Source organism: Paralichthys olivaceus, chromosome 17 (assembly GCF_024713975.1).
Source record: "Paralichthys olivaceus isolate ysfri-2021 chromosome 17, ASM2471397v2, whole genome shotgun sequence".
NCBI lineage: Eukaryota > Metazoa > Chordata > Actinopteri > Pleuronectiformes > Paralichthyidae > Paralichthys > Paralichthys olivaceus.
Genome location: NC_091109.1, coordinates 18,812,260 through 18,835,598, shown reverse-complemented (window position 1 = coordinate 18,835,598; position 23,339 = coordinate 18,812,260). Strand labels below are relative to the sequence as shown.

General features: G+C 46.1%; 3 protein-coding genes and 1 long non-coding RNA gene across 8 annotated transcripts in view; 1 reads left to right on the top strand and 3 right to left on the bottom strand.

Moving 5' to 3' along the window:
• LOC109645019 (disco-interacting protein 2 homolog C-like) overlaps positions 1-4,762 on the bottom strand; it is a 34,498-nt gene extending 29,736 nt beyond the window's left edge. For 2 of the 3 annotated variants that reach the window (XM_069512405.1, XM_069512406.1), the window contains exon 1: positions 4,628-4,762. In XM_069512405.1, the coding sequence (XP_069368506.1) occupies positions 4,628-4,706 (79 nt within the window). In that variant the 5' untranslated portion in view covers positions 4,707-4,762. The remainder of the gene's footprint in view (positions 1-4,627) is intronic. The other variant, XM_069512408.1, reaches the window with a different exon arrangement.
• Positions 4,763-5,003: 241 nt separating this feature from the next.
• On the top strand, positions 5,004-6,165 carry LOC138405250 (uncharacterized). Its single transcript, XR_011238935.1, has 2 exons — positions 5,004-5,145; positions 5,750-6,165. It is a non-coding gene; the product is annotated as an uncharacterized lncRNA (long non-coding RNA).
• A 103-nt stretch (positions 6,166-6,268) lies between these two features.
• LOC109645257 (uncharacterized) lies at positions 6,269-15,561 on the bottom strand. Its single transcript, XM_020110808.2, has 15 exons — positions 12,200-15,561; positions 11,665-11,806; positions 11,380-11,514; positions 11,214-11,262; positions 10,863-10,999; positions 10,609-10,712; positions 10,383-10,493; positions 10,027-10,296; positions 9,864-9,940; positions 9,530-9,730; positions 8,611-8,674; positions 8,431-8,529; positions 8,249-8,304; positions 7,994-8,063; positions 6,269-7,456 (listed from the first exon to the last, which is right to left on the bottom strand). The coding sequence occupies exons 1-15, from the start codon at positions 15,404-15,406 to the stop codon at positions 7,370-7,372; spliced, it is 4,809 nt and encodes a 1,602-aa protein (XP_019966367.2). The 5' UTR covers positions 15,407-15,561; the 3' UTR covers positions 6,269-7,369.
• Positions 15,562-17,662: 2,101 nt separating this feature from the next.
• Positions 17,663-23,339, bottom strand: part of LOC109645256 (gamma-aminobutyric acid receptor subunit rho-3) — a 13,906-nt gene continuing 8,229 nt past the window's right edge. For all 3 annotated transcript variants that reach the window (XM_069512418.1, XM_069512419.1, XM_069512420.1), the window contains 8 exons: positions 21,348-21,415; positions 20,991-21,214; positions 20,697-20,779; positions 20,279-20,416; positions 19,769-19,921; positions 19,316-19,377; positions 19,092-19,223; positions 17,663-18,558 (listed from right to left, as the gene is read on the bottom strand). In XM_069512418.1, the coding sequence (XP_069368519.1) occupies positions 18,256-18,558; positions 19,092-19,223; positions 19,316-19,377; positions 19,769-19,921; positions 20,279-20,416; positions 20,697-20,779; positions 20,991-21,214; positions 21,348-21,415 (1,163 nt within the window). In that variant the 3' untranslated portion in view covers positions 17,663-18,255. The remainder of the gene's footprint in view (positions 18,559-19,091; positions 19,224-19,315; positions 19,378-19,768; positions 19,922-20,278; positions 20,417-20,696; positions 20,780-20,990; positions 21,215-21,347; positions 21,416-23,339) is intronic.

Sequence of the window (23,339 nt, the reverse complement as noted above, 5' to 3'; positions counted from 1 at the left end):
CCAAGGTCGGGTTATAGATAAAGGACCGACCAACAGTACATTGTCGTGTCTACGTTGAGGGACTTCTTATCTGACTCAGATGCCTCAGACAGAGACACCAACTTAATTCTAAATAAATCATCGAGTGCTTCAATATCTTAACATAAAGTAAAATGTCTTTGTGACCTGAGGTGTCACTGTAGTTTCTTCAGAGCACTGATGACATTTAAAATCAACCTGTTTGAAGGATTTATTCATCATCATCTTGATATTGATTTTCAGTCAGTCAGTCGTTTATTCCCGTTTCCTCGTGTGAACAGTGGAATAATACACGACGCCCACAGGCCCAGCCTGTAGTTCTGCTCATTGTGGTCGACTGGCATCAGCTCGAGGACGGACGTCACTCCGAACAGGCCGCACGGCGAATGACTGACAGCTGCTCTGTTTGCATCGCACGCCAACGCTTGCTGCTCACCGAGATGACGCTGGTTCGCTTCCGATTTAAAACCTTTTGTTCTGGAGACTCATTCTGTCAAAGTCTGCCGTATGGTTGATCAGGGGCGGGTTTCCAAACTCCAGATTTGTCTTGAGATTATAAAAGATTGATACATTTATCAAAAGTGGGCAACAAATTACAGCTGCAACTATTTAATGTTTCTACAAAGTATGATCAACAAATAAATATGTACGATAAATCAAATGTCTGATCATAGTCATTGTTTGTATTATTTGTATTTTAACAGACGTCTTGTATTTAGAGAAAATCTAACGCCTGAGAACTTTAACTTCTTTCATTGAGTGAGATATTAACTTTCGGGGGAAAAGCATCATCGTGTATCAGAAGTGAAACGCAGATTTCAGCGCTAACATTCAAACCATTCAGACGAAACCAAGGACAAAAAAAACCCCAACGAGTTTGGACGATTGCATCATGTAAACCACGCCCCAGACCTCAGCGACTGGTCCGACTTCCAGCTGCTGCTCAGACTGAGATTATTATTATTATTATTACAAATTAATCCGATTTGATATCTTTGAATTATTCAGCCCGGCCGGTCACTGGACTTTGAGGATCTAAACTGATTACAATATTAAAATGAAGAATCAGCTGATATCTTTTTATACATTTAGACAAAATAAAAACAAGAGTCTTGATTGAGACACTTGTCCTCACTCTCTATTGGACGTACGTCCGTTGTCATTTATTTGCCACAAGCTGATTAATGTGAATATTTTCAATGTACTATGATATCAAACTGTGGAGAAGCTGTGATGAGGGAACTTGGAGCATTTTTCATAAAGTCAGAACAAACTCTCAAAACTGCCGATGATGAATTTTCCTGCGAGTGAATCATCGGTAGTTTAAGCTTCATTTTCCCGACTACATTCTCTGATGCTGCGACCTTAAGTCCTGACTCAGTTCATAATCAGCGCAAAACATCTACTTATATAAATAAATCCACAGATCTACCGAGAGCTTAACTGCAGAGTGCAACTAAAATGCATCCACTCAGTAATACTTTACTTTACAAACCCTTATTTTTATCATTGCTTTACAGCCTTCGGATTTAACTTCACTGATGAAACGTCTCATTTCCGGATCAAGGAACATTAATTTCACTGCAAGTTCCTCAGTAAAGTCGTGTTCCACCGCAGCTTCACGGTTTCATTCATTAGTCTGATCGACTTTGAGTAATTAACCACAGATTATTCATGAACTTCCCTATTAAAGATGTTTTTGCAGAGCGAAGCATTGCAGATACGGGAAAAACGAGGCTACACTGACCTAAGATGCACCGCTGCATGTTGTTGTTGTACGTGCACACACAGAAACATGGGCTGCACTGTTAACAGGGAAAATACAAAATGCAAAATTGCATTTTCCAAAATGTCCAAATTGCCACAATCACCCTCAGAGTTCAAATAAATATTGAATACAAAGAAAGTGTTGATGTGACGATGTGAAATATTTAGCAGAGGATAAAATGTGCCGTCAGATTCACACCTGAGCAGCACTTTGTTGATCAAATATGTATGTGTGGACTTTTTTTTTTTGTTTTTCCTGCTCAGACATTTTAATATTAAACAACATCAGCGTCACACAAAACCTGCTCCTGCTCATTTTTGGCGAAGTAGCCCCAGAGAAAGTCGCCAGAGGACATTGAACGCACCGCCGGAGGTTGAGGCCTTCGCCGTTTTGCAGTTGATGCGACGTCATGTCAGCGTAACCTCCCAGATTCCTGCATGTTCACATCCAACAAGTGCATGGGAGACTCCGTCTGTCCCGTCTGCACGTCGCTCTGCATGAGGGCGGCAGCTAAATGCTCCGAGACACACGAGAACAGCGTCTTAATGCCCGGAGGCCACAGTAAGACGACAGCCATGATGTGATTTAGACGACACCAGGCGAAGGAGCGGGGAGAGAGGCTTATCTGCCGGAGCTCAGCTGATTGAAGAGTTTATCTAATAAACAGGTGGAGCGCTGGATCGTCTTCTCAGAGACGTGGAGTGAAAGTTTCATCCTGCAGCTCTGACATCATCTTCATCACCTCCACCGAGGTGCCTTTACTCTGAAATGGTTTCCCTCTTTGTCAGGAGTTTAAATTCTTCCTTGTTGTGGAGCTGTAGCTGGTTTTCTGTTCTCAAAACACTTGAAACGTCGTTAAATTAAGGGATCAATTAATCATGAAACACGACATTCTCTGATTCAAGCTTCTCAAACTGGAGAATTTGCTGCTTTTCCTAAAGCTGCTGCTTCTGGCTTTTCTGAGATTTACTCCAGCTAACGTTAGCTCGAGAGAAGGGTGCGTTTTATATCTTGGTTGTGATTGGCCGGTCCCTGAACACGCATGCAGCTCACACTCACGGAAATCCCAAATCCCAGGTACGCAGAGTGAAGGGTCAGTGAGACCTTCATGTTTTCAATGGACCTGACGAGGATCTGTCCGGTATGAACGAGCACGACCTCAACAGTTGGTGAATCATCGACATCGCCGCTTTAAAAAATGTGTAATTTTACTAATAAAAAACAAATAATTCAGTTTTACTTTCTCTGATTTTGACTCTCAGCTTCATCTGCAGCACAACCCCCCCCACACACACACACACTCACACACACACACACACACACTCACTCACACAACGCCATGGACTCTCCCTAAAAGACACTTTCTCACCCGCCTGCTTCAATGAGCGTGACAGACACACACACCCACACATCCATCACACTATCAGGAGGCCTGTCAGGCTTCATGTGATCCACCAATGACCCTGTCAGTCGTCCGAACACACAAACACAGACACACAAACACCTGAGCGTTCCGAGCGTTTGATGCTGTCTGACGTTTGGCCGTGACGTCTCCTCTTCCATCATTAATAACATCTGCCGACAGCAGGTTCTGCTCTGATAAACACTCCAGGCTGGATTAGGAGCTCCAATGGGCCTGCAGCTGTTTTACCTCAGTGTGTGTGTGTGTGTGTGTGTGTGTGTGTGTGTGTCACTGCAGTGGGAGAAAATAAAAGCTTTTATGAATGATGAGGCTGATCTGAAGGGAACAGGACGGTTTGATGTGTCCACTGCTTTCGGAGATTTCAAAGCCGAGCACTGATGTTTCTCTTCCTCTCTGATTAAAGCTGCAGTTTCTGGATTGTGCGTGTACGTGTGTAAAATTCAGCCTCTTCCAATGCAACAGCGTCTACTCCTCATCATCGTGCAGATCCTGCGAGAGTGTTTCCACTACTGCGGGTGAGATAAATCAAGTTTCACTGCAGCTCTCTCAGCCCTCAGAGACGAAAACAAAGACACACATTCAACCGACGTCAAACCGCAGCCGCACACATCTGTGTCTCCATCACACCGGCACATATTTATCCACAGATTTCCGACAACAAGGTGGCTCGCATCCAGCATGCATCTGGGCTTCCTCCCTCACAATGCAGGCCTTCCCCTGCCTGGATAAATAAAACATGCCATCCCCCATTATATAAGATGTGCTCCTGTGTGAGGTGCACTGAGGGAGGGTTGCTGGGATTGAGATTCAAGAAGGAGAGAGTGTGTTTGCTGCATCTGTGCGAGGAGAGAGATGAGGAGGGAAGGAAGGATGAAGGGAGGGAGGAGGAGGAGGAGGAGGAGGAAAATGATCCCGAGCATCCTCCCCATCCTCAGCGGCTCTGCAGGCCCGGACACACCGAGGCAGGAGGCTGGGATCACGGGCATCAGAAGCCCAACAGGCCCTTAGAGCTGCTCCGTCACGCAGCGTCGCACCGCAATGGCATTATCACGCACACACACACACACACGCACACAGGTATGAGTGTGTCAACATCTCAAGGTCAAACAGCCGCTTGTTTTTTTCGGACCCGCACCGGACGAACACACACTGTGTCCCCCTGTGGCACCGGGGCACCGCCGCGGAGACAAAGAGCAGCGGCCGGGTCCCGCAGTGAGCCCCCCGCTCTCCCCTCACCCTCTCCCGGCCACACTGAGCCGTGCAGGCCGGTCCCTGACAAACATCTGGATGGGAGGAGCGGGAGTGGAGGGAGAGGAGGAGGAGGGGGTGATCGGTTAGATTCCGTTAGAGGCTCCCGGTGAGGAAGGTGATGATGGTGATAAGGAGGAGGAAGAGGAGGAAGAGGAGGCTTGTCTTACCCTCTGACAGCTCCAGCTCCAGCTCCGCCAGCCGGGCTCGGATCTCCAGCGGGATGGGTGACGCCTCGCGGTCCGCCATTCGGCTCGGAAAACACCTCCCCGGCCGCTGCTGACGCTCCTGCCGCCTCCTGCTGCTCCTCCGCCGCCGCCGCCGCTCGAGAAAGCTTCTCCTCGGCGGAGGCGCGTAAAGACGGAGGCGTCGAGGGAGAACAAAGAGGGAGAACGCGGGGCTCGGTTTAACGGGGGGCCGCCATGACGCCCGGCTCGTCCAAACGCTGAAGACCCCGGTGAGGAGCTCTGCTCGCGACGCTGCGGAGGCTGTGTCGGTGGAGGTGATGAAGATGATGACGGTGATGATGATGAAGAAGCTCCGGGTCTGAGCCGTGTGCGCGCCGCGGCTGTCACGTGACTCCGCGGAGGCTGGAGGGAGGAGGAGGAGGCGGCGGCGCCGCTCATCACCGACAGGGGGCGCAGCGAGCGACCACGCCTTCTTTCTGCGAGGCCTCACCTGGCTCCAGGTGAGAAAATCACAAATCTGAATTAAATACGGTAATTAATCTAATTCAGAATGTGAAGGTGACAAGAATAAATACAAACATGACTCAGATTAAAGTATAACTGAAGAATATATATATATTCATCATTCTTATCAAAGTGAAAATTAAATCAACTTTAATTTAAAAAAGTCAAAGTTCTTCACTTTAAGTCAAAAAGTATTCCTCAATTTGTTCAAGTAGAAAATTAAATTCAAATGTAAAAATCCATCACTTATAAACTTATTTACAAACTTAAGAACGAGCATTGTTCACCTATTCACTCAAGGTAAAAATAAAATATAATTAAATATTAATATGAAGTAAAGATTAAATATATGAAAGTATAAAAGTAATAAATGTTTTACACATTTTAAATATGAAATGTAATTAAGTTTTCTCTTTTTTATGTGAAGCATTCAATTATGTTTTTATGTATTATTGATCACATCACTCCGTGAGATCCAATAGAAGCATCATTCACAACCCATGTGTAGTAAGAGACTGAAAAAGATGTATCTAGATTTTCTTAAACACTGTTGTATTTAATGAAGTAATGTTCAGTCAGTGATGTTCTTCTGTTTTACAGATTGTTCATCTTCACCACAATGTGATGATTCTTTATTCAACATCTGCATATGGACACTAAACCTCCGCAGAGTGATGTGATTAATATTTAAGATCAAGCAGCCTTTAATTAAGTCCTGTGTGACTGAAGGAGTCTAACGTGTCAGTGACACGAATGTGAGCATTCAACAGCAATTTGTGCTTCTAATACTCTGGATTTCATTAGCATTATTCAGCCCATTCATTAGGCTGATGGTCCTTCAAGAATCAAATCATCCTGGCTGTAAACAAGTGCTGGGGCCACATAATGGAGTGATGACTGTTAGGACGTGATTCAACTTCCATCTGCTGGTTAGAAAGAGGAATCACAACCAACGGCAACATCCACCACTTCCTGTGTACGAGGCTTCCTGTGAACGGACTCTGTGCTGAATGTCTTCATCAGATAAATAGACAAGAGAGTAAAGTGTAATAAAGCAGAATATATTAAAATAAAAGAAGTGGTGATCTAGTCTGTGTATAAACATACATCACCGACAGATTCAACTTCAAAAGGCACTTCTTTAATAATCAATCAATATTATGTACATCTGTACAGACAAAGAAACGTGCCACAAATGCCCTTGTTCAACTGTTTTACATTTAAAATGTTCATTCTTTCAACAAAAAAACATCGGACTCAATACAATCAAATTCAAGTTCTCAAATACAGATCAATCCGTTCTGTACTGAAACAGTGCTTAGTTAGGGACCTGTGTTAAAACATAGTCCAGTAGATATCATCTTCAACACGTATGAGACTAAAGCACTCCTGTCAAACATAAATAAAAATATGACATAAATTAAATGCTAAAAAGAAATTTAAAAATCATGCACAAAGAAAAGATTGATATTCGGTGCTTTCCAAAGGAACATATTTTCATTTTCAATTTGATCCCTTAACTATCGAGATCAAATCAGTACAGAGGTGTGATCCTCCCTGTACTCACAAATACACACTGGACCTTCATTCATGACAAGCAAACATCTGAAATGAAAACAAACTGCGTGACCATCGCTAACATTCAGATTAAGTATCATGTGCTGGAGACTAAAGCAAAACGCAAACGTGTGGAAATAAAAACGAAACAAAACGAGTTCAGGATCCTGCACATCCGCAAATCATCACACAAACAAACAGCCGGCGCCGTCAGTGAAACAAGACGAAATCAAAATGGAACCTGGCTCTGAATAAACTGACCTCAACCACAAACCAAGAAATAAAACGTTAAGTCGCAGATCAACACTTAAAGATTCTCTCCAGCTTTCTGTCTAATAACTGAAAAGGTAAACCCCCCCCCCCAACACTGCCCTAAAGCAGTAAGGCCCCGCCCCCACCTGTACCCATCAGGGCGGCAGTTTCCAGATTTAAACTCTGGGTTCAGTATGAAATGAAATATCTGCAACAATCCTCCTGCAGTGTGGATTCTTCTCAACGCTGCCTGTTGGTACAAAGAGCAAAGTGCTGTAAAACGTTCACCTGGAAAAAAAAAAAGAAAAAAGACGCAAAAAAAATCCCTGAGGTCTCTCGCTGCATCGTATCTGGTCACCGTGGTAACAGAGCTGGGAACCGGAGGCGTGGCCTCGCCGTCGTAGGGTTTGCTCACGTCTGCAGAGGGTCAGCGGCTCGGATCAGATCATCGCTGGATTTTTTCTGGCAAATCTGTGCGTAGCTCAGCCTTTTGAACTCCTGTCCAATCAGAGCACAAGACGCGGTCAGTGTCGGTCACACCTTTTCCTCAACAGCACACGAATGGTTCTCAAGCACAGCGGAGTGCTCGTCAAGTGGATCTCAACTGCTTTTCAATAAAAATACTAAATACTTTCTCTTGACCACACTCTATTGGAGATCGTATCTCAAAACGTACCTGTTATGAGTTTATATCTCTAGATTTGTTCTTCTTGTTTTGGACTGTAAAGCCTCTTTAAGTACAACTTTAAGTTTGTTTCAGATTATTAATATCAAATTAAATTATTAACATTATGAAACTGATAATTTATCATAGTCTAATAACTGAGTTGTCGTAATTCTCAGCTCTAGATTTGTATTTCTGTTCCAGTTGTAATCCTACCCCACATTCCCTCCTTCCATTAAACCAATTCAACTGTCAGATTTATATCAGGGTTTTTAAAAACATTGTTCAAACTACAGGACAGACTGAAAAATGTGTTGAGCTGAAATGTGCCTTTTCAAATTGAGTCAAATCTGTAGCTGGACACGTCTTACTGTGACTGGCTCCTGTGGGAGCTGAGTGGGTTTGGCCTCGCTTGTTGTCTCTGCACTCTCCTTCACGTTCCTATGGAGACGAGCAGAACGATATCAGTGGCACCACGACAACAGAACAACGTGCGACGACACAGGGAATAACTTGATACACGGAAAAGGAAAACAACTGGAGGAGCTTCTGCTGTGGCTGTAGACACAATCATACAATAATGAACCTTGAGGAAAATGAACCAGAGCTGTTTTGAAGATACTTACGGCTGTGGGACCGACTGAGGCTCTTGTGAAACTGAGCTGCTGCTTTTGAGTGGAACCTGAGATCATCGAAAACAGTTCAGCTGTTAGGGTTTGTAAATCTGGGTTTGTGACTTCACACTGCCTCGAACTCAAGTATGTAAACAGGAAGTGTTTGTGCGTCAGACGGACAGAGGCTCAGTTACCTTGCTGTTGCCGTTAGCAGGAGGAAGAGGAGGGAAGCTCATCAGCCCGAGCTCAAGAGCAGGAGACGGCTGACGAGGAGGTGACTGACTCTGTGGATTCTACACAAACGTGCACATAGTAAATAAAGAGTCTCAAAATAAACTCTAACAAGCACCAAAGAATGAACAGTGGCCACTTACATGACTGTGTCCAGATTTGTCCCATGGCCTTGGGTTGTCTCTCCTCCTGGGGCCGTTTCCTCTCCTTTAGAGCAGAGAGACGGAGCAGAGGGTGAAGTTACTGCAGCTCTGAGTGAAACCTGATTAATACGATTGCATCAAAGCACCACTCCACCTCCTGAACTCTTAATGTGTCTGAGGGCACAGGGGGCGACGGACCTGCACCTTTTAAGAAAATTATGTGGAGGTGCAGCATCTCAGAGCAAACGTTCACTTCAGTCTATAATTCACCTCCGACACTGCAGCAGCTGAAAACTGTAACTACAGCAACAAATATACTTCACACATAAATACCTGAATTCACCTTCAGCTCCTTTTACTGTCTGTGTAACTTCATTGTCTTTACACGTGTTAGTTTTTTCAATCTAGTCTTGACTAATAGAAACAATCAGGCATTTCCTTGTGACACCAGAACAAAGTAAACAAAGACATTAGGTGGAGTAAAGTGCTGCAGGCGTTGCTGTCAGTCTCTGACATTTATTATCTCCACCGAGGATGTCGTGATTTCATTTGTCTGACTGTCAGCAGGGTAACAAACTACTGAAAAGATTTTAGTGGAACTTGGTGGAGGGATGGAGTCAAGTAAGATCCTATTAAATATCAATAGATGCAGGAATTTTCTGTTATGATTTCTCAGAGAATAATAATTGGATCTTCTCAAGTTTAGAGGACTTATATTTATGAGTGTGTGAAATGTGGTGCTGAACCAAATAACATTCCAGATCTAGTAAATATAAATGTAGTTTTGTCACAAGATGATGGAGGTAAGAACTCTACTGAGTGACTTTGTAGTTTGTAATAAATCATTCTCATCAAGAAACTGTCATTCATTAGTAATGTGAGTTACTGTATCAGTGTGTAGCACCACTGAAGTTTCTACCTTCCCCGCTCAAAGGTGGATGACGCAGCTTGCTTGCCGGACTCCGTCCTTCCACCTCTGTTCTGATGCCGCAAGTTGCCATGTGACCACGATCGTCCTGACCTCACAGGAGATGAGGCGCGCGCCGCTGATTTCTGCTCCGACAAGTCTTTCTGAGTGACCTGCCAACGGTCTCCGCAGTTTGACCACCTCGAGGCTCTCCTGGAGGAATTTAATGATGAAACATTACGATGGCCGACGCAGACTCACACCAACATTAACTTTTAAAGAGGAGATGTACAACAAGTTTCTTAGTTCTGAATGGAATGAAGCAGACAGAAGGACTTGTAGCTACCTCGGCCTGCGTGGGTTGTAAGGTTTGAAGTTGGGAATTGGAGCAAATCCATTGAATAAATCGTTCATTGCTGGAAGCTGAGGGCAAAAAAGTAGCTTGGTGACAAAGAGAAGAAACACGTGTTGCTGTTACAGATAATCTTGCAAATCTGTTTCTACATCACCTCAGCATGTTTGTGGTATCCTGACAGAGCTGAGGCCCACATCTCACTGGGAAAGTCGTACAGCTGTGGTGCTGTCATGGGGCCTCCTGGATGTTGGTAGGTAGTTGTGTGGAAGTAGGGGCTGTAATGTTCGCCGCACTGCTCCAGCTGGCTGCGTCTGTAGCCATTTTTAGGAGCGTAGGAAGGGACTGTCATGGTTTTGGCCTTTATTCTGACCATTAATGGTTTTCCCTGAAACACCCGCACCTCCTCTCTGAGGTACTTGTAGACCTGGAGACGTCCACAGATTGAAACGTGTCACTGACAGAATAACTATCATTATTCTAAGATCAGAACATCAGACCCTGGTATTTTACCTGCTGTGCTTCAGCTTCTGATTTGAAGGTGATGAACCAGTTATCGTTGCTTACAAACTCACAGCTCAGGAACTTGGGCAGATTGTCCTGATCGAAGAGAGCCTCCACCTCCTGCACAACAGTCAGTCAATCACACCAACCCACAACAACGTTTCATTAGAAGAATCCCTGCACACCAGAGTACGGAAGGAATGAGGTTGTGTTGTTGTGGGTGGTGGAGCCTCACCTCACGAGGTGTGGTGTCAGGGATCTCACGAAGGATGACGACACATCGACTCTGCCTGGGACGAACCTTCTGTCCACACGGAGCCAACTGGACGAGCGGCAGAGCTGCCACCCAATCGAGAAAACATGTCTCAGACACATGAACACATCCATCACTCTCACATCTACAGTCTGTAATTAAACCCCAGAAATATTTGTCCTATTTGTGGATATGAATGTGCACCCTAAATAACAACATGAAAAATAAACACTGACATTTCAGGATGTCGGAGATGAGGTCCAGGTCTGTGCTGAGAGTCTTGATCTTGTCGAGGCTGGTCAGAGTTGTGATGGAAACGTACTGGTCGCTGTCCATCTGAGATGTGAGGTAAAGGTCGCTGCAGAGGTGCTCCCTGTGGAGGGACAGACGGTGTGGTGAGAGGAATCTTGGAGAGGTTTGCTGCCAAATCAAAGAAAATTACTTTTCCAGCATACTAGTGAAAAGTTTTTTCTGCATTTAATTTTATTTTCGACAACATGTGATAATCACAACAACAGTCAGTGACCATCTCAATATTTGATGACATGACTTCCTCTAGAGAAGTGAGAGGAAAGATGAGTTGTGACCTGGTCAGACATGACTCCAGAACGGTCCTCAGCTCCTCTCTGACCTCATCTGGAAAAAAAAGGCAGATATTAAAACATCTGACGTCACAGAGTCGATGTTTCACTGTGTTAAAACAGAAGAAGAATTAATAAACTAATTTTAAAAACAACTAAATCAGATTCACACCTGAAACCAACGGGATGCTGGACTCTCCATTCAGTGCAGGTGCTTCACCGGTCAGCGTCTGGAACTCCAGTGTACTGGGATCAGTCACAGCATCAACCAGGCTCATGTTCTCCAGCTGGAACTCAGGCATGAATGCTAAAAAATAAATATCCAATATTTAACGACGCAGCATAATCATATCTAAACACAGACATGGACCAATGTTGCTTCTGTCTTCATTACGAATCAACTCCTGGAAAAGGACAAATGACACCGAGCATTGATGCTCAGGTGAATCCGGCCCACCTTCGTGATAGGTCACGTCGGTAGCGTGCTGCAGCCATGGCTGCTCAGGGTGAGGGTAGGCGGAGCCATTGATGTCCAAGTGATGGCTGTGATTGGTCCATACCTCAGCATCTGGGTTAAGGCTTGGAGCAGCACCGGGTTCCTGACATGAAAAAACACAAATGTGCAGAGTTTTTATCTAAAATGAAAATTTGACTTATATCAGAATTAAAAAAAAAACAGAACACAGACAATACATTTAATTTAATTTAATTTAATTCAACCTTGTTATTTTACAAGAAGTCTAAGTCTTTGTGTTTTATTCCTCTGTCATATCATCTCTCATCTCGTTCTAATAAAACTCCATGAGTTACATCTTTGTAACGAGGACTAAGTTAGACTCTTCATAATAGAAGCTAAGTCCTGAACTTCTCCGTGTTTGGTTTGAACATACATGTTTTCTTTTCCTCACTGAATCATGTCAAAATACTTTGGGGGTTAGATGTGAAACTGAATATTTTCACTCAGTGACACCACATGTTGAGCAAACACTTACAGCCTGAGTGCAATCTGTGTGCCAGTCCCACACACACGACCCCAGAGGCAACACGGTGCTGTAGGGGTACGCTCCCAGCAGAGCCATGGAGGGCTGCAGCTCTGAAACCGAGGCCGGTATCTGCTCTGTGTCAGCGCCCGTCTTGTTCTCATCCTTGGCCTCAGACGTCCCCTGAGCCCAGCCCTCAAAGCTGTCCTCCACACCCAGTCGGATCCAGTGTTGGGGATAGAGGATGCAGACCGACGAGTCAGGCTCTCCCAGCAGCTCAGACACCATCTCCCTCATCCCGCCTTCCCTCTCTCCCTCCTCAGCAGCCAATGGCAGTCCATGATTTTGGAAGTGAATCTCGTAAGACGGAGTTGAGGCATAAGCGTCAATCTGACCAGGGTCCACTGGGATCATGGTGTGGTCCAAAAGCAAACTTCTGTCCCGAAAACTGATGTCATGAGGAAACGTGTTTGTCTCACAGCTGCTGGTGTCGACATGGCCCTCCGGCGTCTCTGTGGCAGAAACACTGAGGGTTTCTGCAGTTTCCTCCTCCAGTGAAACCTTCATCTCACTAACTCCCTCCAGGTGAATTCCATTTGATGAATCTCCAGATTGACTGAAACATTGAGCATCAAGCTGCAGGCCGACATCAGCGTGAGGGTTCACACAGTCAGAGCCAACACTGGAGGGAAATATTTCTGGGAGTTCAGAGGAAGGTTGATGACTGTGGATCTGCTGCTCTAACATTTCTGCAGATTCCTGCTCAACTGGTGAGGAGAGGGGGCAAAACTCAGTCACCTGTGCAGCTGCCACTTCTTCTTCTCCCCCACACTCATACATAGAAACCTTCTCCAGTGGATTTACTTTGAATTCATTCTGCTCATCTTCCTCAAAAGATGTGCAAGGAGACGAGGAAGAAGGAGGTGAAGTGGAGGAAGTGACGACAAACATCTCGCTCTGAGCAGGAGGAGGCGGTGTGAGACAACTTCGACATGAATCCTCAAAACTGCTCTCAGCCTCCGCGGGGTCCTGAGCAGTGATGCTCGTGTTTACAGATGTACAGAGCTCAGATAACACGTCACATTGTTCGTCTCTCTCCTGTAGGTGATCGGTGTTTGAGCCGGATTCAGTTGAATCGACTGTAACATCACATTCCTTCACAGGTTTGCAGATCTGAAGAAATTCCGGGTCTGTTGTTTTGACTCTTCTCTCGTCTGACTCAAACACGTCCTCACCTTCAGAGCTGTCACTCTGGATGTCACAGTAATCAAACCTGACATCACATCTCACAGATTCAGTCAGCGGAGGTTCAGCCTCCTGACCAGAGGGCTTCATGCTGCTCAGTTCAAATGTTGGATCGTTTGAATTAACATCACTATGTTCAGATGTGGATGAGTCACACTGCTGAGATGTGGTTGTAGGTATCACATCTGTGTGACAGGAAAAGGCAGTGAGCTCAGCGGGCAGTGATGACACGGTGCAGTTGGTGGAGACTGACGTTAGCTCTGTAAGAGTTGAATCTGTGCTGTCGCTGTGGACAACATCAGCCTCCTCACTGTGGCTTTGGCAGATACTCACCGGGATGGCCTGGCTCTGCAGGGAGGGTTTATCCATTTCAATGTTTCCTCCAGAAAGAGGCAAAGCATCATTCTCCTCCTTGTGCGACAGGTCAAGTGTGAAAGAACTGGGGCTGTGACTGAGGGAATCCAGCTCAGGAGACTCGGTGGCTGGTTCTAAACTTTGGACGTACTCCTCAGGCAGATGATGCTCCACCTGCTGATCTGATTCTTTCCCCTGGGAGTCGACAACCATTTCCTCTGTGGCCATAAAAGCTTCCACTGCTGCTCTGTGCTCCTCCAAGTCCTCACTCTGCTCCTCTGAACACGGACACTCCTCTGTAGCCATTATCTCCTCTGATGCCCCCACACATTCACTCTCCTCCTCCACACATTCACTCTCCTCCTCCACACATCCACTCTCCTCCTCCACACATCCACTCAACATGTCCTCCTTGGGTTCGTCTGTGGCTTTTGTAGCTGTCAGGTAATTAGAATCTTGAGGTGGAGGGCTGTGTGCTGCGGACACTTGAGGGTCCTCAGCCCTAATGTGACGAATGGATGGGGGCAGCGGGTCAGGCAGAGATTCTGCCGGCTGTGGAGCAACAACAGGTTGAGGTGAGGAGGTCTGTTCATCTGTGTGTGTAAGTGACAGGATGGGGGAAGATTGTTCAGCAGCATGTGACTGTGGTGAAGCTGCTTCCTCATCATGTGACTGGCAGGTCACTTTAGATTGTGTGACGTAGCTCTGGACGGTAGATGCCTGGATGTTTGATTGGCTGGGGACTGGAGCCTCCACTGTGCGGGGCAGAGCAGCTGTTTGTGCTTCAGCTGTGCACAGTAAATATGCCACTCCAGCTGTTTGGGTTTGGCTGTGATCCTGGTCTTGTTCAAGGTCATCTGTGTCGATGGAACATATGCTGTAGAAGCTCTGGGTCCTTGTTTGAAAACCTTGACACAGTGTTGTGACGACACAGACTTCGTCGACTTCTTCTTCCTGCTCAGCTTTGGTGGAATCCTGCTGTGGCTCCTGACACAAACTGACCGGCAGCAGCTGGTCCCCTGACACCTCACTCACCGTGACGTTTCCCAGGAAGTCGGCGGAGGGTAACCTGGTGGAAGCAGTCGAACACCATGCGGGTATGTGCTGCTTCTGCCCCTCTGGGAGCTGACTGACCCATAAAGCTCTGGCACTCTCCAAAATCGTCTGTCTGACTGGACTCTGTGTGAGCACCTCCATATAGGGAGCCGGTTCACAGCTCGGCCTCGGAGTGTGTACCACGCCTGCCTCTGTGTCCCTGTTTGTATGTATATTAGTGCTGGTTGTGATAATAATAGCCTCCTTCTCCTCCTGAGAGCCCACTGGTTTAAGATCCCTCTCACTCCGGGTGGTGCTGTCCCTTTTGGCCACAGTGACCTTTGTATAAACTTTGCTGTCCACTTCTTGAAGTCTGTCCTCATCTTCCAGAGGTGTCCCCCGGGCCGGTCCGTCTGGCACACAGGTCTCCTCTCCCTCTAGGCACACATGCTGAGCTACGGCCGCAGCGTGTTGCCGGACCTGCTCTGTCACCTCACTCAGCCCATCATGGAGCGGGGGCTGTAACAAACTGCTCCTCTCATTCTGCGGGCCGGGGTTGAGCTCCTTACTAAAGCAGCAGCCCATCTTCTCCTGGCTGGAGTGGAAGTAAAACAAAAGACTGCTACGGCCGCACACGTCAGAGCCTACGCAACACGAGACAGAGTCATGAGCAGCTCCACACGATGGCTCCGCCACATGCAGAAAGAGAAAAGACCCTCTGCTTCCCCCGGCTTCACCCCCTCTTTTTCCCTCCCCCTTTTACCCTCCCCTGCCCAGAATAGCAAATGTGAAGGAGCTCACATGTCCCTGCCACTCAACAGAGTGTGTGTGTGTGTGTGTGTGTGTGTGTGTGTGTGTGTGTGTGTGTGTGTGTGTGTGTGTGAGCCCTAGTTAGGCTACAGTTTGAGAGGGGTCAGCACATGGCCCAGCAGCAGCCAATCACAGAGCAGCATTGCAGTAGCATTCACCCCTCCTCCCTCCCTCCCTCCCTCCTTCCTACCATCCCACCATTCAGGTCTCTATCCCTCCCACTGATACCTTTCCGTTTCACTCACATCAGTTCTTCCCTCACTGCTTCAGCATCCCCCTCCGAACCTCCACCCTGTCCCCTCTGACGGAGCCACTGCCCCCCCCCCCAGCCCCACACATGCCTGAGCGACTGTCTGCCCCCCAACAATCAGTCACATTGTTCTGTCTGTGAACAAGTTAAAAACTCAAAACACTAACTTTAAAATGACCATTACTTCTCCAGTATTGTTATTTATTTCTGTTCACTCTGAACCCCCCCCCCCCCCACAACCTTTTCCTCTTCTGTAAACTTTGTAAAGTTTGTTAAATACGTCACACGTGTACACATCTAAATTGAAATTGTGGATTTTGGGCTCCATGAATGAAATAATCACTTTTTCCAACCAAAATGTGACAGATTCATAGATTTGAAAGAATATTGACAGAGTTGTGTAGTTGTGCTACTTTCATTGTACAAACATTGCAGGTGTGTGTACATGTACACGGTCATAGTACCTGGTAGACTTTTAAATGCACCTGGAGATCCCCTGGGCCGAGGGGGGTTTGGTATGACGTCATGTGACTCAGGCTAGAAGGTTTGGGACGAGTGCTGCTGTCGTCGTTGGTCACCATGGAGACTGGCGATGGAGAGAGGGAAGAGTCACAACATCAGCTGGAATGACGGAAACAACTGGATTAGTCAATCAGACTGAAATCACGAGCGTCCCAGTGAAAACCGCTGAGTCGTGACATTTTGTTTGATTGTGATACCTTCAAACAATATAATTAAAATAAAAAAACAGGTCAAACGGATCAAACCTCATATTTCAGCTCAAAATCAAACTAACATCTTTATTTCAAATACTTTGGTTCAGTTTATTCTCGACATTTCAAATTTACAGATCAGGTGCAATGAAAATCTTTTGACTTAGTTTGACTTCAATGATTTTATTTCAAGTTTATTCTCAACATGAAATTTCAACAATTTCTTGACCCTGAAACTCTTCTGTAAAAAAGTTCTCTGCCTCTTTAATGATATTTGATTTATTTATGTCCAACGTTGAAATGAAATGAGCTTTAGTGCAGAACTGAAGCACTAAGACTTCAGCTGGGTGTTAAACTGCTTCATGGTGATAATGTGTCTGCGCATTTCTTTATGATTTCTTTTTCACAACCTCCATGAGAGTCTGATCAACATGAATTCATGTTAAACCATGCTAACTGTGGTTAGCTCAGTTCGTGTGGAGGCTCACTAACTGATTTTAACTGTTAGCTGCTAGCTAACATGAAAACACAAGTCATCAGGTTCAACTCTCTGACAACTCGAACACCGAGAACTGCTGCGTCTACCTTCCAGGCGGAGCTCGGACACCGGCCTCACCTGTTAGCTTCGGTCTGAGCTGCGGACACAGGTGAACGGGTGAAAAGTCACGCTCACGGACCGGGGCCGCTCCTCGTCTCCCGATGTGTCGACGGGTGTTTGAGGGGGAAGAAGCGGCAGGAAACCGAGCCTCCGATCGCCCAGCGACCGTTGGAGAGCAACCGTCCATCAACCGACGAGCTACCGATGCTAACAGCTGGAGCTAATGAGCCCGTTAGCACGTAGCTCGCCTCTGTGCATGTCTGAGGCAAAGCACCCGACTGTGACACGGGAACTCACCTGGGTCAGGGGTCAGAGGTCAGGGTCACCTTCCTGTGGGTCAGAGGTCAGAGGTCTCTGCTGCTCTCCTCCTGTGCTGCAAGCTGCCACTCAGACAACATCTGTAGTTGCTATGGAAACTGCTGCACCGTCACAGAAGCATTGAAGAAGTTCACTTTGAAAAACCACCAAACTTTTTACAGTCTAAACTCACACGGACTGATTTTATTTAATTAAGCTGAATATTAGCAGCTTTGAACTTTAGTCTTTCATATATTAGACGTAAGTGTTATTAAAGATAGTGATGCTACTGAACACTTATATAAAATATCCCTGATACATCAATAACACTAAAAAATAAAATGTGTTCGTTGTGTAAAAAGAGCAGCAACATCAGTGGCCGAACAAAGTTTCACAGCCTCATAAACAAGATAAAAATGTATTCACGTATGAAATACACATACATCCACACATCACTCATTAAAGGGGAAATTATATTTTCAAAAAAAGCACATGTTCACAAACATTAGTTTTTCCCTGTAGCTAAGAAATTCAACATAAGTCTAAAAACCATGAGGAAAAGAGCTTCTGAATATAATTAGTAAAATGATGCACAGAAGAAACAGCCACATGTACAGATTATTTTTAAAAAATGGTTCCTACAGACTGAGGGACTCGAGTCCTTGCATGTGAATCTCTTTTGCAATGAGTGTGATGAGTGAAGCAGGAGCTGGATGCGATGAGTCCTGCGGTCTGACACCTGGAGTCAGCGGCGAGTGTTCGGGCGTCAGGAGTACAGGCTCCAGTAGATGGTGTTGAAGAGCAGGTAGGACAGAGGGAAGGCCAGACGGGAGTACGAGTCGATCATGTAGCTGTTGCTGACCAGCATGTCCATGTTTTGCCGCACCGATCGCTGCCGGTGGAGGCGAGTCCCCCCCGTGGGGCGGATGTCTGGGGTTTGGGTTGGAGCGGTGAGAGGGTCAGAGGTCAGGGTGGGCGTCATCCGGGGGAACGGGGTCAGCTCAATGTCATTGTCGTGGAAGCAGCCGTCGAAGGCCATCGCCTGGCTGGCGTTGAAGGTGGATGGGATCTGAAAAGGTAAAGAAAGAACTGAGAGGCGAGGAACATGCTGGAGAAGGTTTCCATCCATTAACTATCTATAGCGCTCGTCTTCTGTGGGTCACGGGGGGAGCTGGAGACGGGGGACACCCTGGACAGGTTGCCAGTCCGTCACAGGCCCGAACGTACAGAGACAAACGAGCGTTCCCACTCACGTCCGCACCTAATGTTAATTTACAGTCTCCAGAGGAACTAAGTGCATTCTGCATGTCTTTGGACTGAAGGAGGAAGCTGGAGAAATGTATGCAAACACAGAGCGGACAGGTAAACTCACAGAAACACACCGGCCCTGCTGGGATTCGAACCGGGGACCTTCTCTGCTGTGAGGCCACTGTGCTCTACATAGTTTTGTATCGTTCATGCACAGAAGCACTCCTGGTGTAATACCTGCATTTAATCACTAGAGAGAGATGTGGGGCACAGTATGAGTTTGGCTGATTTATCCCGCACATGATTCCTCCTCTGTTCTGTCAGTAAAGTAATAATCGCCCTCTGTGTCCTGACCTTCCCCCTCTTCATCTTCCTCATCTCCTCCAGAGTGGTGCAGTAGTTCACCGCCGCGTACTCGATGACGGACAGGAAGACAAACAGGAAGCTGGTCCACAGGTAGATGTCCACCGCTTTCACATAGGACACCTGGATAGAAAACATCATGAAAGTCAAAGAAGCGTTTGAAGGAGTTAGGAAAAGAGAAATCTATCAGAGGGTGCGACAAACCCGGCAGTTACCTGAGGCATGGAGGAGGACACTCCGGTGATGATGGTGGACATGGTGAGCACCGTGGTCATACCTGCAGGCAGACGTGTGATTCGATTGGTCAGTAGATCAGTGTAAAGTGACGATGATGAAGATGTTTGAGGAAGGTTTCATGAACGCAACCTTTAGTAGAAAAAGTCTTCAGGAAGGTAAATCATGAATTTTAAATAATCCGAAACATACAGTTCGAGAAAATATTAATTTACTTCCCAAAACGTAAAGATTAGAGATGAAACAACTAAGAACAACATCAGGTCTCAGTTAATTTCTCATTTTTATAAAACAAACATTATATTTGAGTTGATATTTACTGTATAAATGAATCTACTGTCTTTCAGATGAGAGAAACACAAAGTGAAGGGCGTCACACACACTAAATGATGGATTCTAGATGGATGTGGATGTTAACGAGCAGGCGGTCCTACCCAGAGACACTCGAGCAGGAACCGCCCTCCTGTCGATCCAGAAGGAGACCCAGGACAGCACGACCATGAGCATGGTGGGGAAGTAGGTCTGCAGCATGAAGAAGAAGATGTGCCTCCGCAGGATGAAATTAATGAACAATCGATTGTACCAACCTGACGAGAAGAGTCACCGATTTTAAACGTCTCATTCAGACATCGTGGACATTAACGTGCTGCTGAATCGACCTCTGGTTAAATCTGCTTGTGGGTTGTGAGCAGGTAAACAAGAGAGAGATTTATTTGAATATTTCTTTATGGGCCTGAAGAAGAGAGAATTATCTGAGAGACGAGTAGAAGAAAAAGCTAAATCTATGTAAACAATCTTTTTTTTTTCTCTGCCTTCCCATGATTTTACTGATCTGGTGAAACCAAGGAGCCCAAACCCCGATAAAGAGGTGCACACACACACACACACACACACACACACACACACACACACACACACACACACACACACACACACACACACACCGGTGCTGCTGTAGAAAGCCAGGCCACTGGAAGCGTGGAAGTGCTCAATGAAGAACTGAGACAAGACGATTTCATCCGTCCTCAGAGAGTCGTTCCCGTTCTTCCAGTAAAGCATCAGGTCGTTCTCATTGTATGCGTCTACGGGGAGAGAGAGAGAGAGAGAGAGAGAGAGAGAGAGAGAGAGAGAGAGAGAGAGAGGTCTGATGACCTCTTCAGGACTATTTCCAGTATAAACACTGACCAGTGGACCTCATGGGGACCGAAGCCGGATCCTAATTAATCTAAATGTCATTTCTGAGGTTCACAGATATGAGCTGTGGTGAGTTTTAGGTCTGGGTCAGACATTCCACAATGAATGTGTGTGTGTGTGTGTGTGTGTGTATGTGTGTGTGTGTGTGTGTGTGTGTGTGTGACTCACAGCTCTCCAGCTCCAGCGAGCAGTTCTGTGTGTCCAGAGGGAAGCTGCTGAAATCCATCGAGCAAAGAGCTGTAACAGTGACCCTGCAACACACACACACACGCACGCACACGCACGCACACGCACACACACACACACGCACACACACAGATAACTTTCATCATGTCCTGAAAAGCCCTTCCTTGCTGTTGCCAAGGAAACAGAGCATAACCTTTCTCTCCGTCTCGTTTTCTCAAACTTTAAGATTCAGCCTCCTGTTTTTAAACCCCGTGTTTTGAACGTCTCTTCCTGTACCTGACGCTGTAGAGGATGTTTCCGTCGGGGTAGACCCGCAGCATGATGTTCTCCATGGTGGTGTCATGGATGAAGGAGCGTTTGGAGTGGACGAAGAAGACGTCGGGGACCCAGATCTTCTTCACCAGTCGGGAGTCGAACGTCCTGCTCTTGTTGTTGCGGGACGGAAAGGACAGTCGCTCGTCCTTCCAGTAGTGTCTCAGGTACAGAGTCATGGTGAAGTCCTGAAGAGACAAGAGGAAGAAAAAAGTTTGATCACATTTTAGTTATAAATAAACCGAGAGATTCAATCTTATGTCTTTGAAATTTATTCAAACTCATATATTTGAGCGAAGGAGAACAAAAAGTGAATCGCACCATGTTGACCTCTGAGATGCTGTCGATGCTCTCCACCTGCACGTCGATGCCCACAGGGATGGCTGCACCTGAAACAACCAGCGGAGCAGCGTCAGTTTTATCAACTTTAATAATCTTTAAGCTAGTGTCGGTCACGAGGCCGTAGATCGTCTGCGTTCTGCTGACACCTCAGATTAACGCTGATTTTCCATTTGCAGTTCTGAAATTACAAATGTCTCCTGGTTACTCGTCTCCACCGGCATCAACATCCGTCTCTGCATCCGCCTCATCGGCAGATTCAACTTGTTTCAACACCAAACTAGGCCCGGTCACTGCTGTTCACTCCCACACAGAACAAACTTGCATCATCCTCCCTGTTACTTCTCTTTCTGAAACTCAGCTCCACTCATTTTAAGATTAAACCTCAAGCATGATGATTTCACTATAGTCTCACGGTCCACAGATCTGAATCACAGGTTCTCTGGAATTGGTGTTAAAAGCTGAACAATGGGAGGAATGATGACGACTCTCTCCACTGCTCAACCAGTTCTGACCATTGTGACCTTTCGTCTGCAGGTTGTTTAAATCAGCATTTTCAAAGTGAAGCAGCTTCCAGATGATCATCAGTTGAAGAATCATCGCTCCGTCACGTGAAGCCCAGATTTAACCACCGTGACTGATTATCTGCAGCTTGTTCACAGAATCACTATATTTTAATTTATGAGAGAAATAAAACAACACACACGACAAAGTGGAAATAACGAACACGAGTGACTCAACTCTGTGTCAACAAACTCCTCATTCTTCAGCTCTGTTCGCTTCCTCTCGCTCAGGAACCATCGATATTACAAGTAAACAGCAGGAGGAACCCACTCAAACATTTTCAGACCAACATTTCACATTTATTTAGATCTAAACTCCATTTAGAAAACCACACACACACACACACACTCACTCAGGTCTGGGTTTGTTTGTGACCGACGTCTGGACGTGGTTTACCAGGTTACATTCCTATTTTTACCCCCAAGGGAAAAAAACATGAGTGTGTGTGTGAGTGTGTGTGTGTGTGTGAGAACCTGGATGTAAAGTGTGTTAAATCCACTTGAATGTGAGCGTCAGAACAAACACTTTATTTAATGAAGTTCATGTGACAGCCGAGGCCGTAAAGCTCCCGCAGTCCGACTTTATCTCTGTCTGACTCACAAAACCCACCGACGGTGCGAGCTCAACGCTGAGCGTCGCCCCGACAACCACCGCTGCCGCTGGTGGGGATAGACACGTGAAACAGAAGGTCACCCGCTCTCCCTCTCGTCTCCACTGCTTCCCTCTGTCCTCACGTCACACCCAGGCAGAGGCCTCACATTCTTTAATGGACACGCGTGAGTTTTTGTGAGTAAACAGATTTCACTGAACATCTGCACAAACCAAACTCGGGATGTTCACAGTGGACGTCCCTCGTCCCTCGTGAGCAGTAGCCAGTGAATGTTGAAGGCCAGCGATCATCAGAAAAGTTTTCTGTTCATCAGTAAAGTGACTCAGCAGCAGCAGGATGACTGCGTCACTACACTATGAGATGAAGTGTCACAGTTTGGTCTGGGCTTGTTCTTCACTCGGTAACATCCTAGTTTGAAATGAAACTTTCTGATCTGAGACAAACTTCCATCAGTCCAACTTCATTATTATTAAAGTTATATTTAATATATATTTTTCTGTCACTGCTGTTTAAATGTCATCAGACAGTAGAAAAGCGTGGATGTGGACCCGCTGATGAGCAGATGTGAGCGACGTGTCACATGAATCTTTTTAATCTGCACAGGGATCTTCAGATCTTCTGGAAAAGCACGCGGTGAAGAGAGAAGTGTCACAGGTGATTAATTGATGGGAGCCCCGGTCTTGTGCTTTCCTGCTCGGCCTGTTCCACCAACAGATACGATCAGTAGCTTCAGGTGGTCACATTTTTCCGCGTATCGCAGGAGCCATTAGTGAGGTTATTTATGAGACAGCTGAGAAACG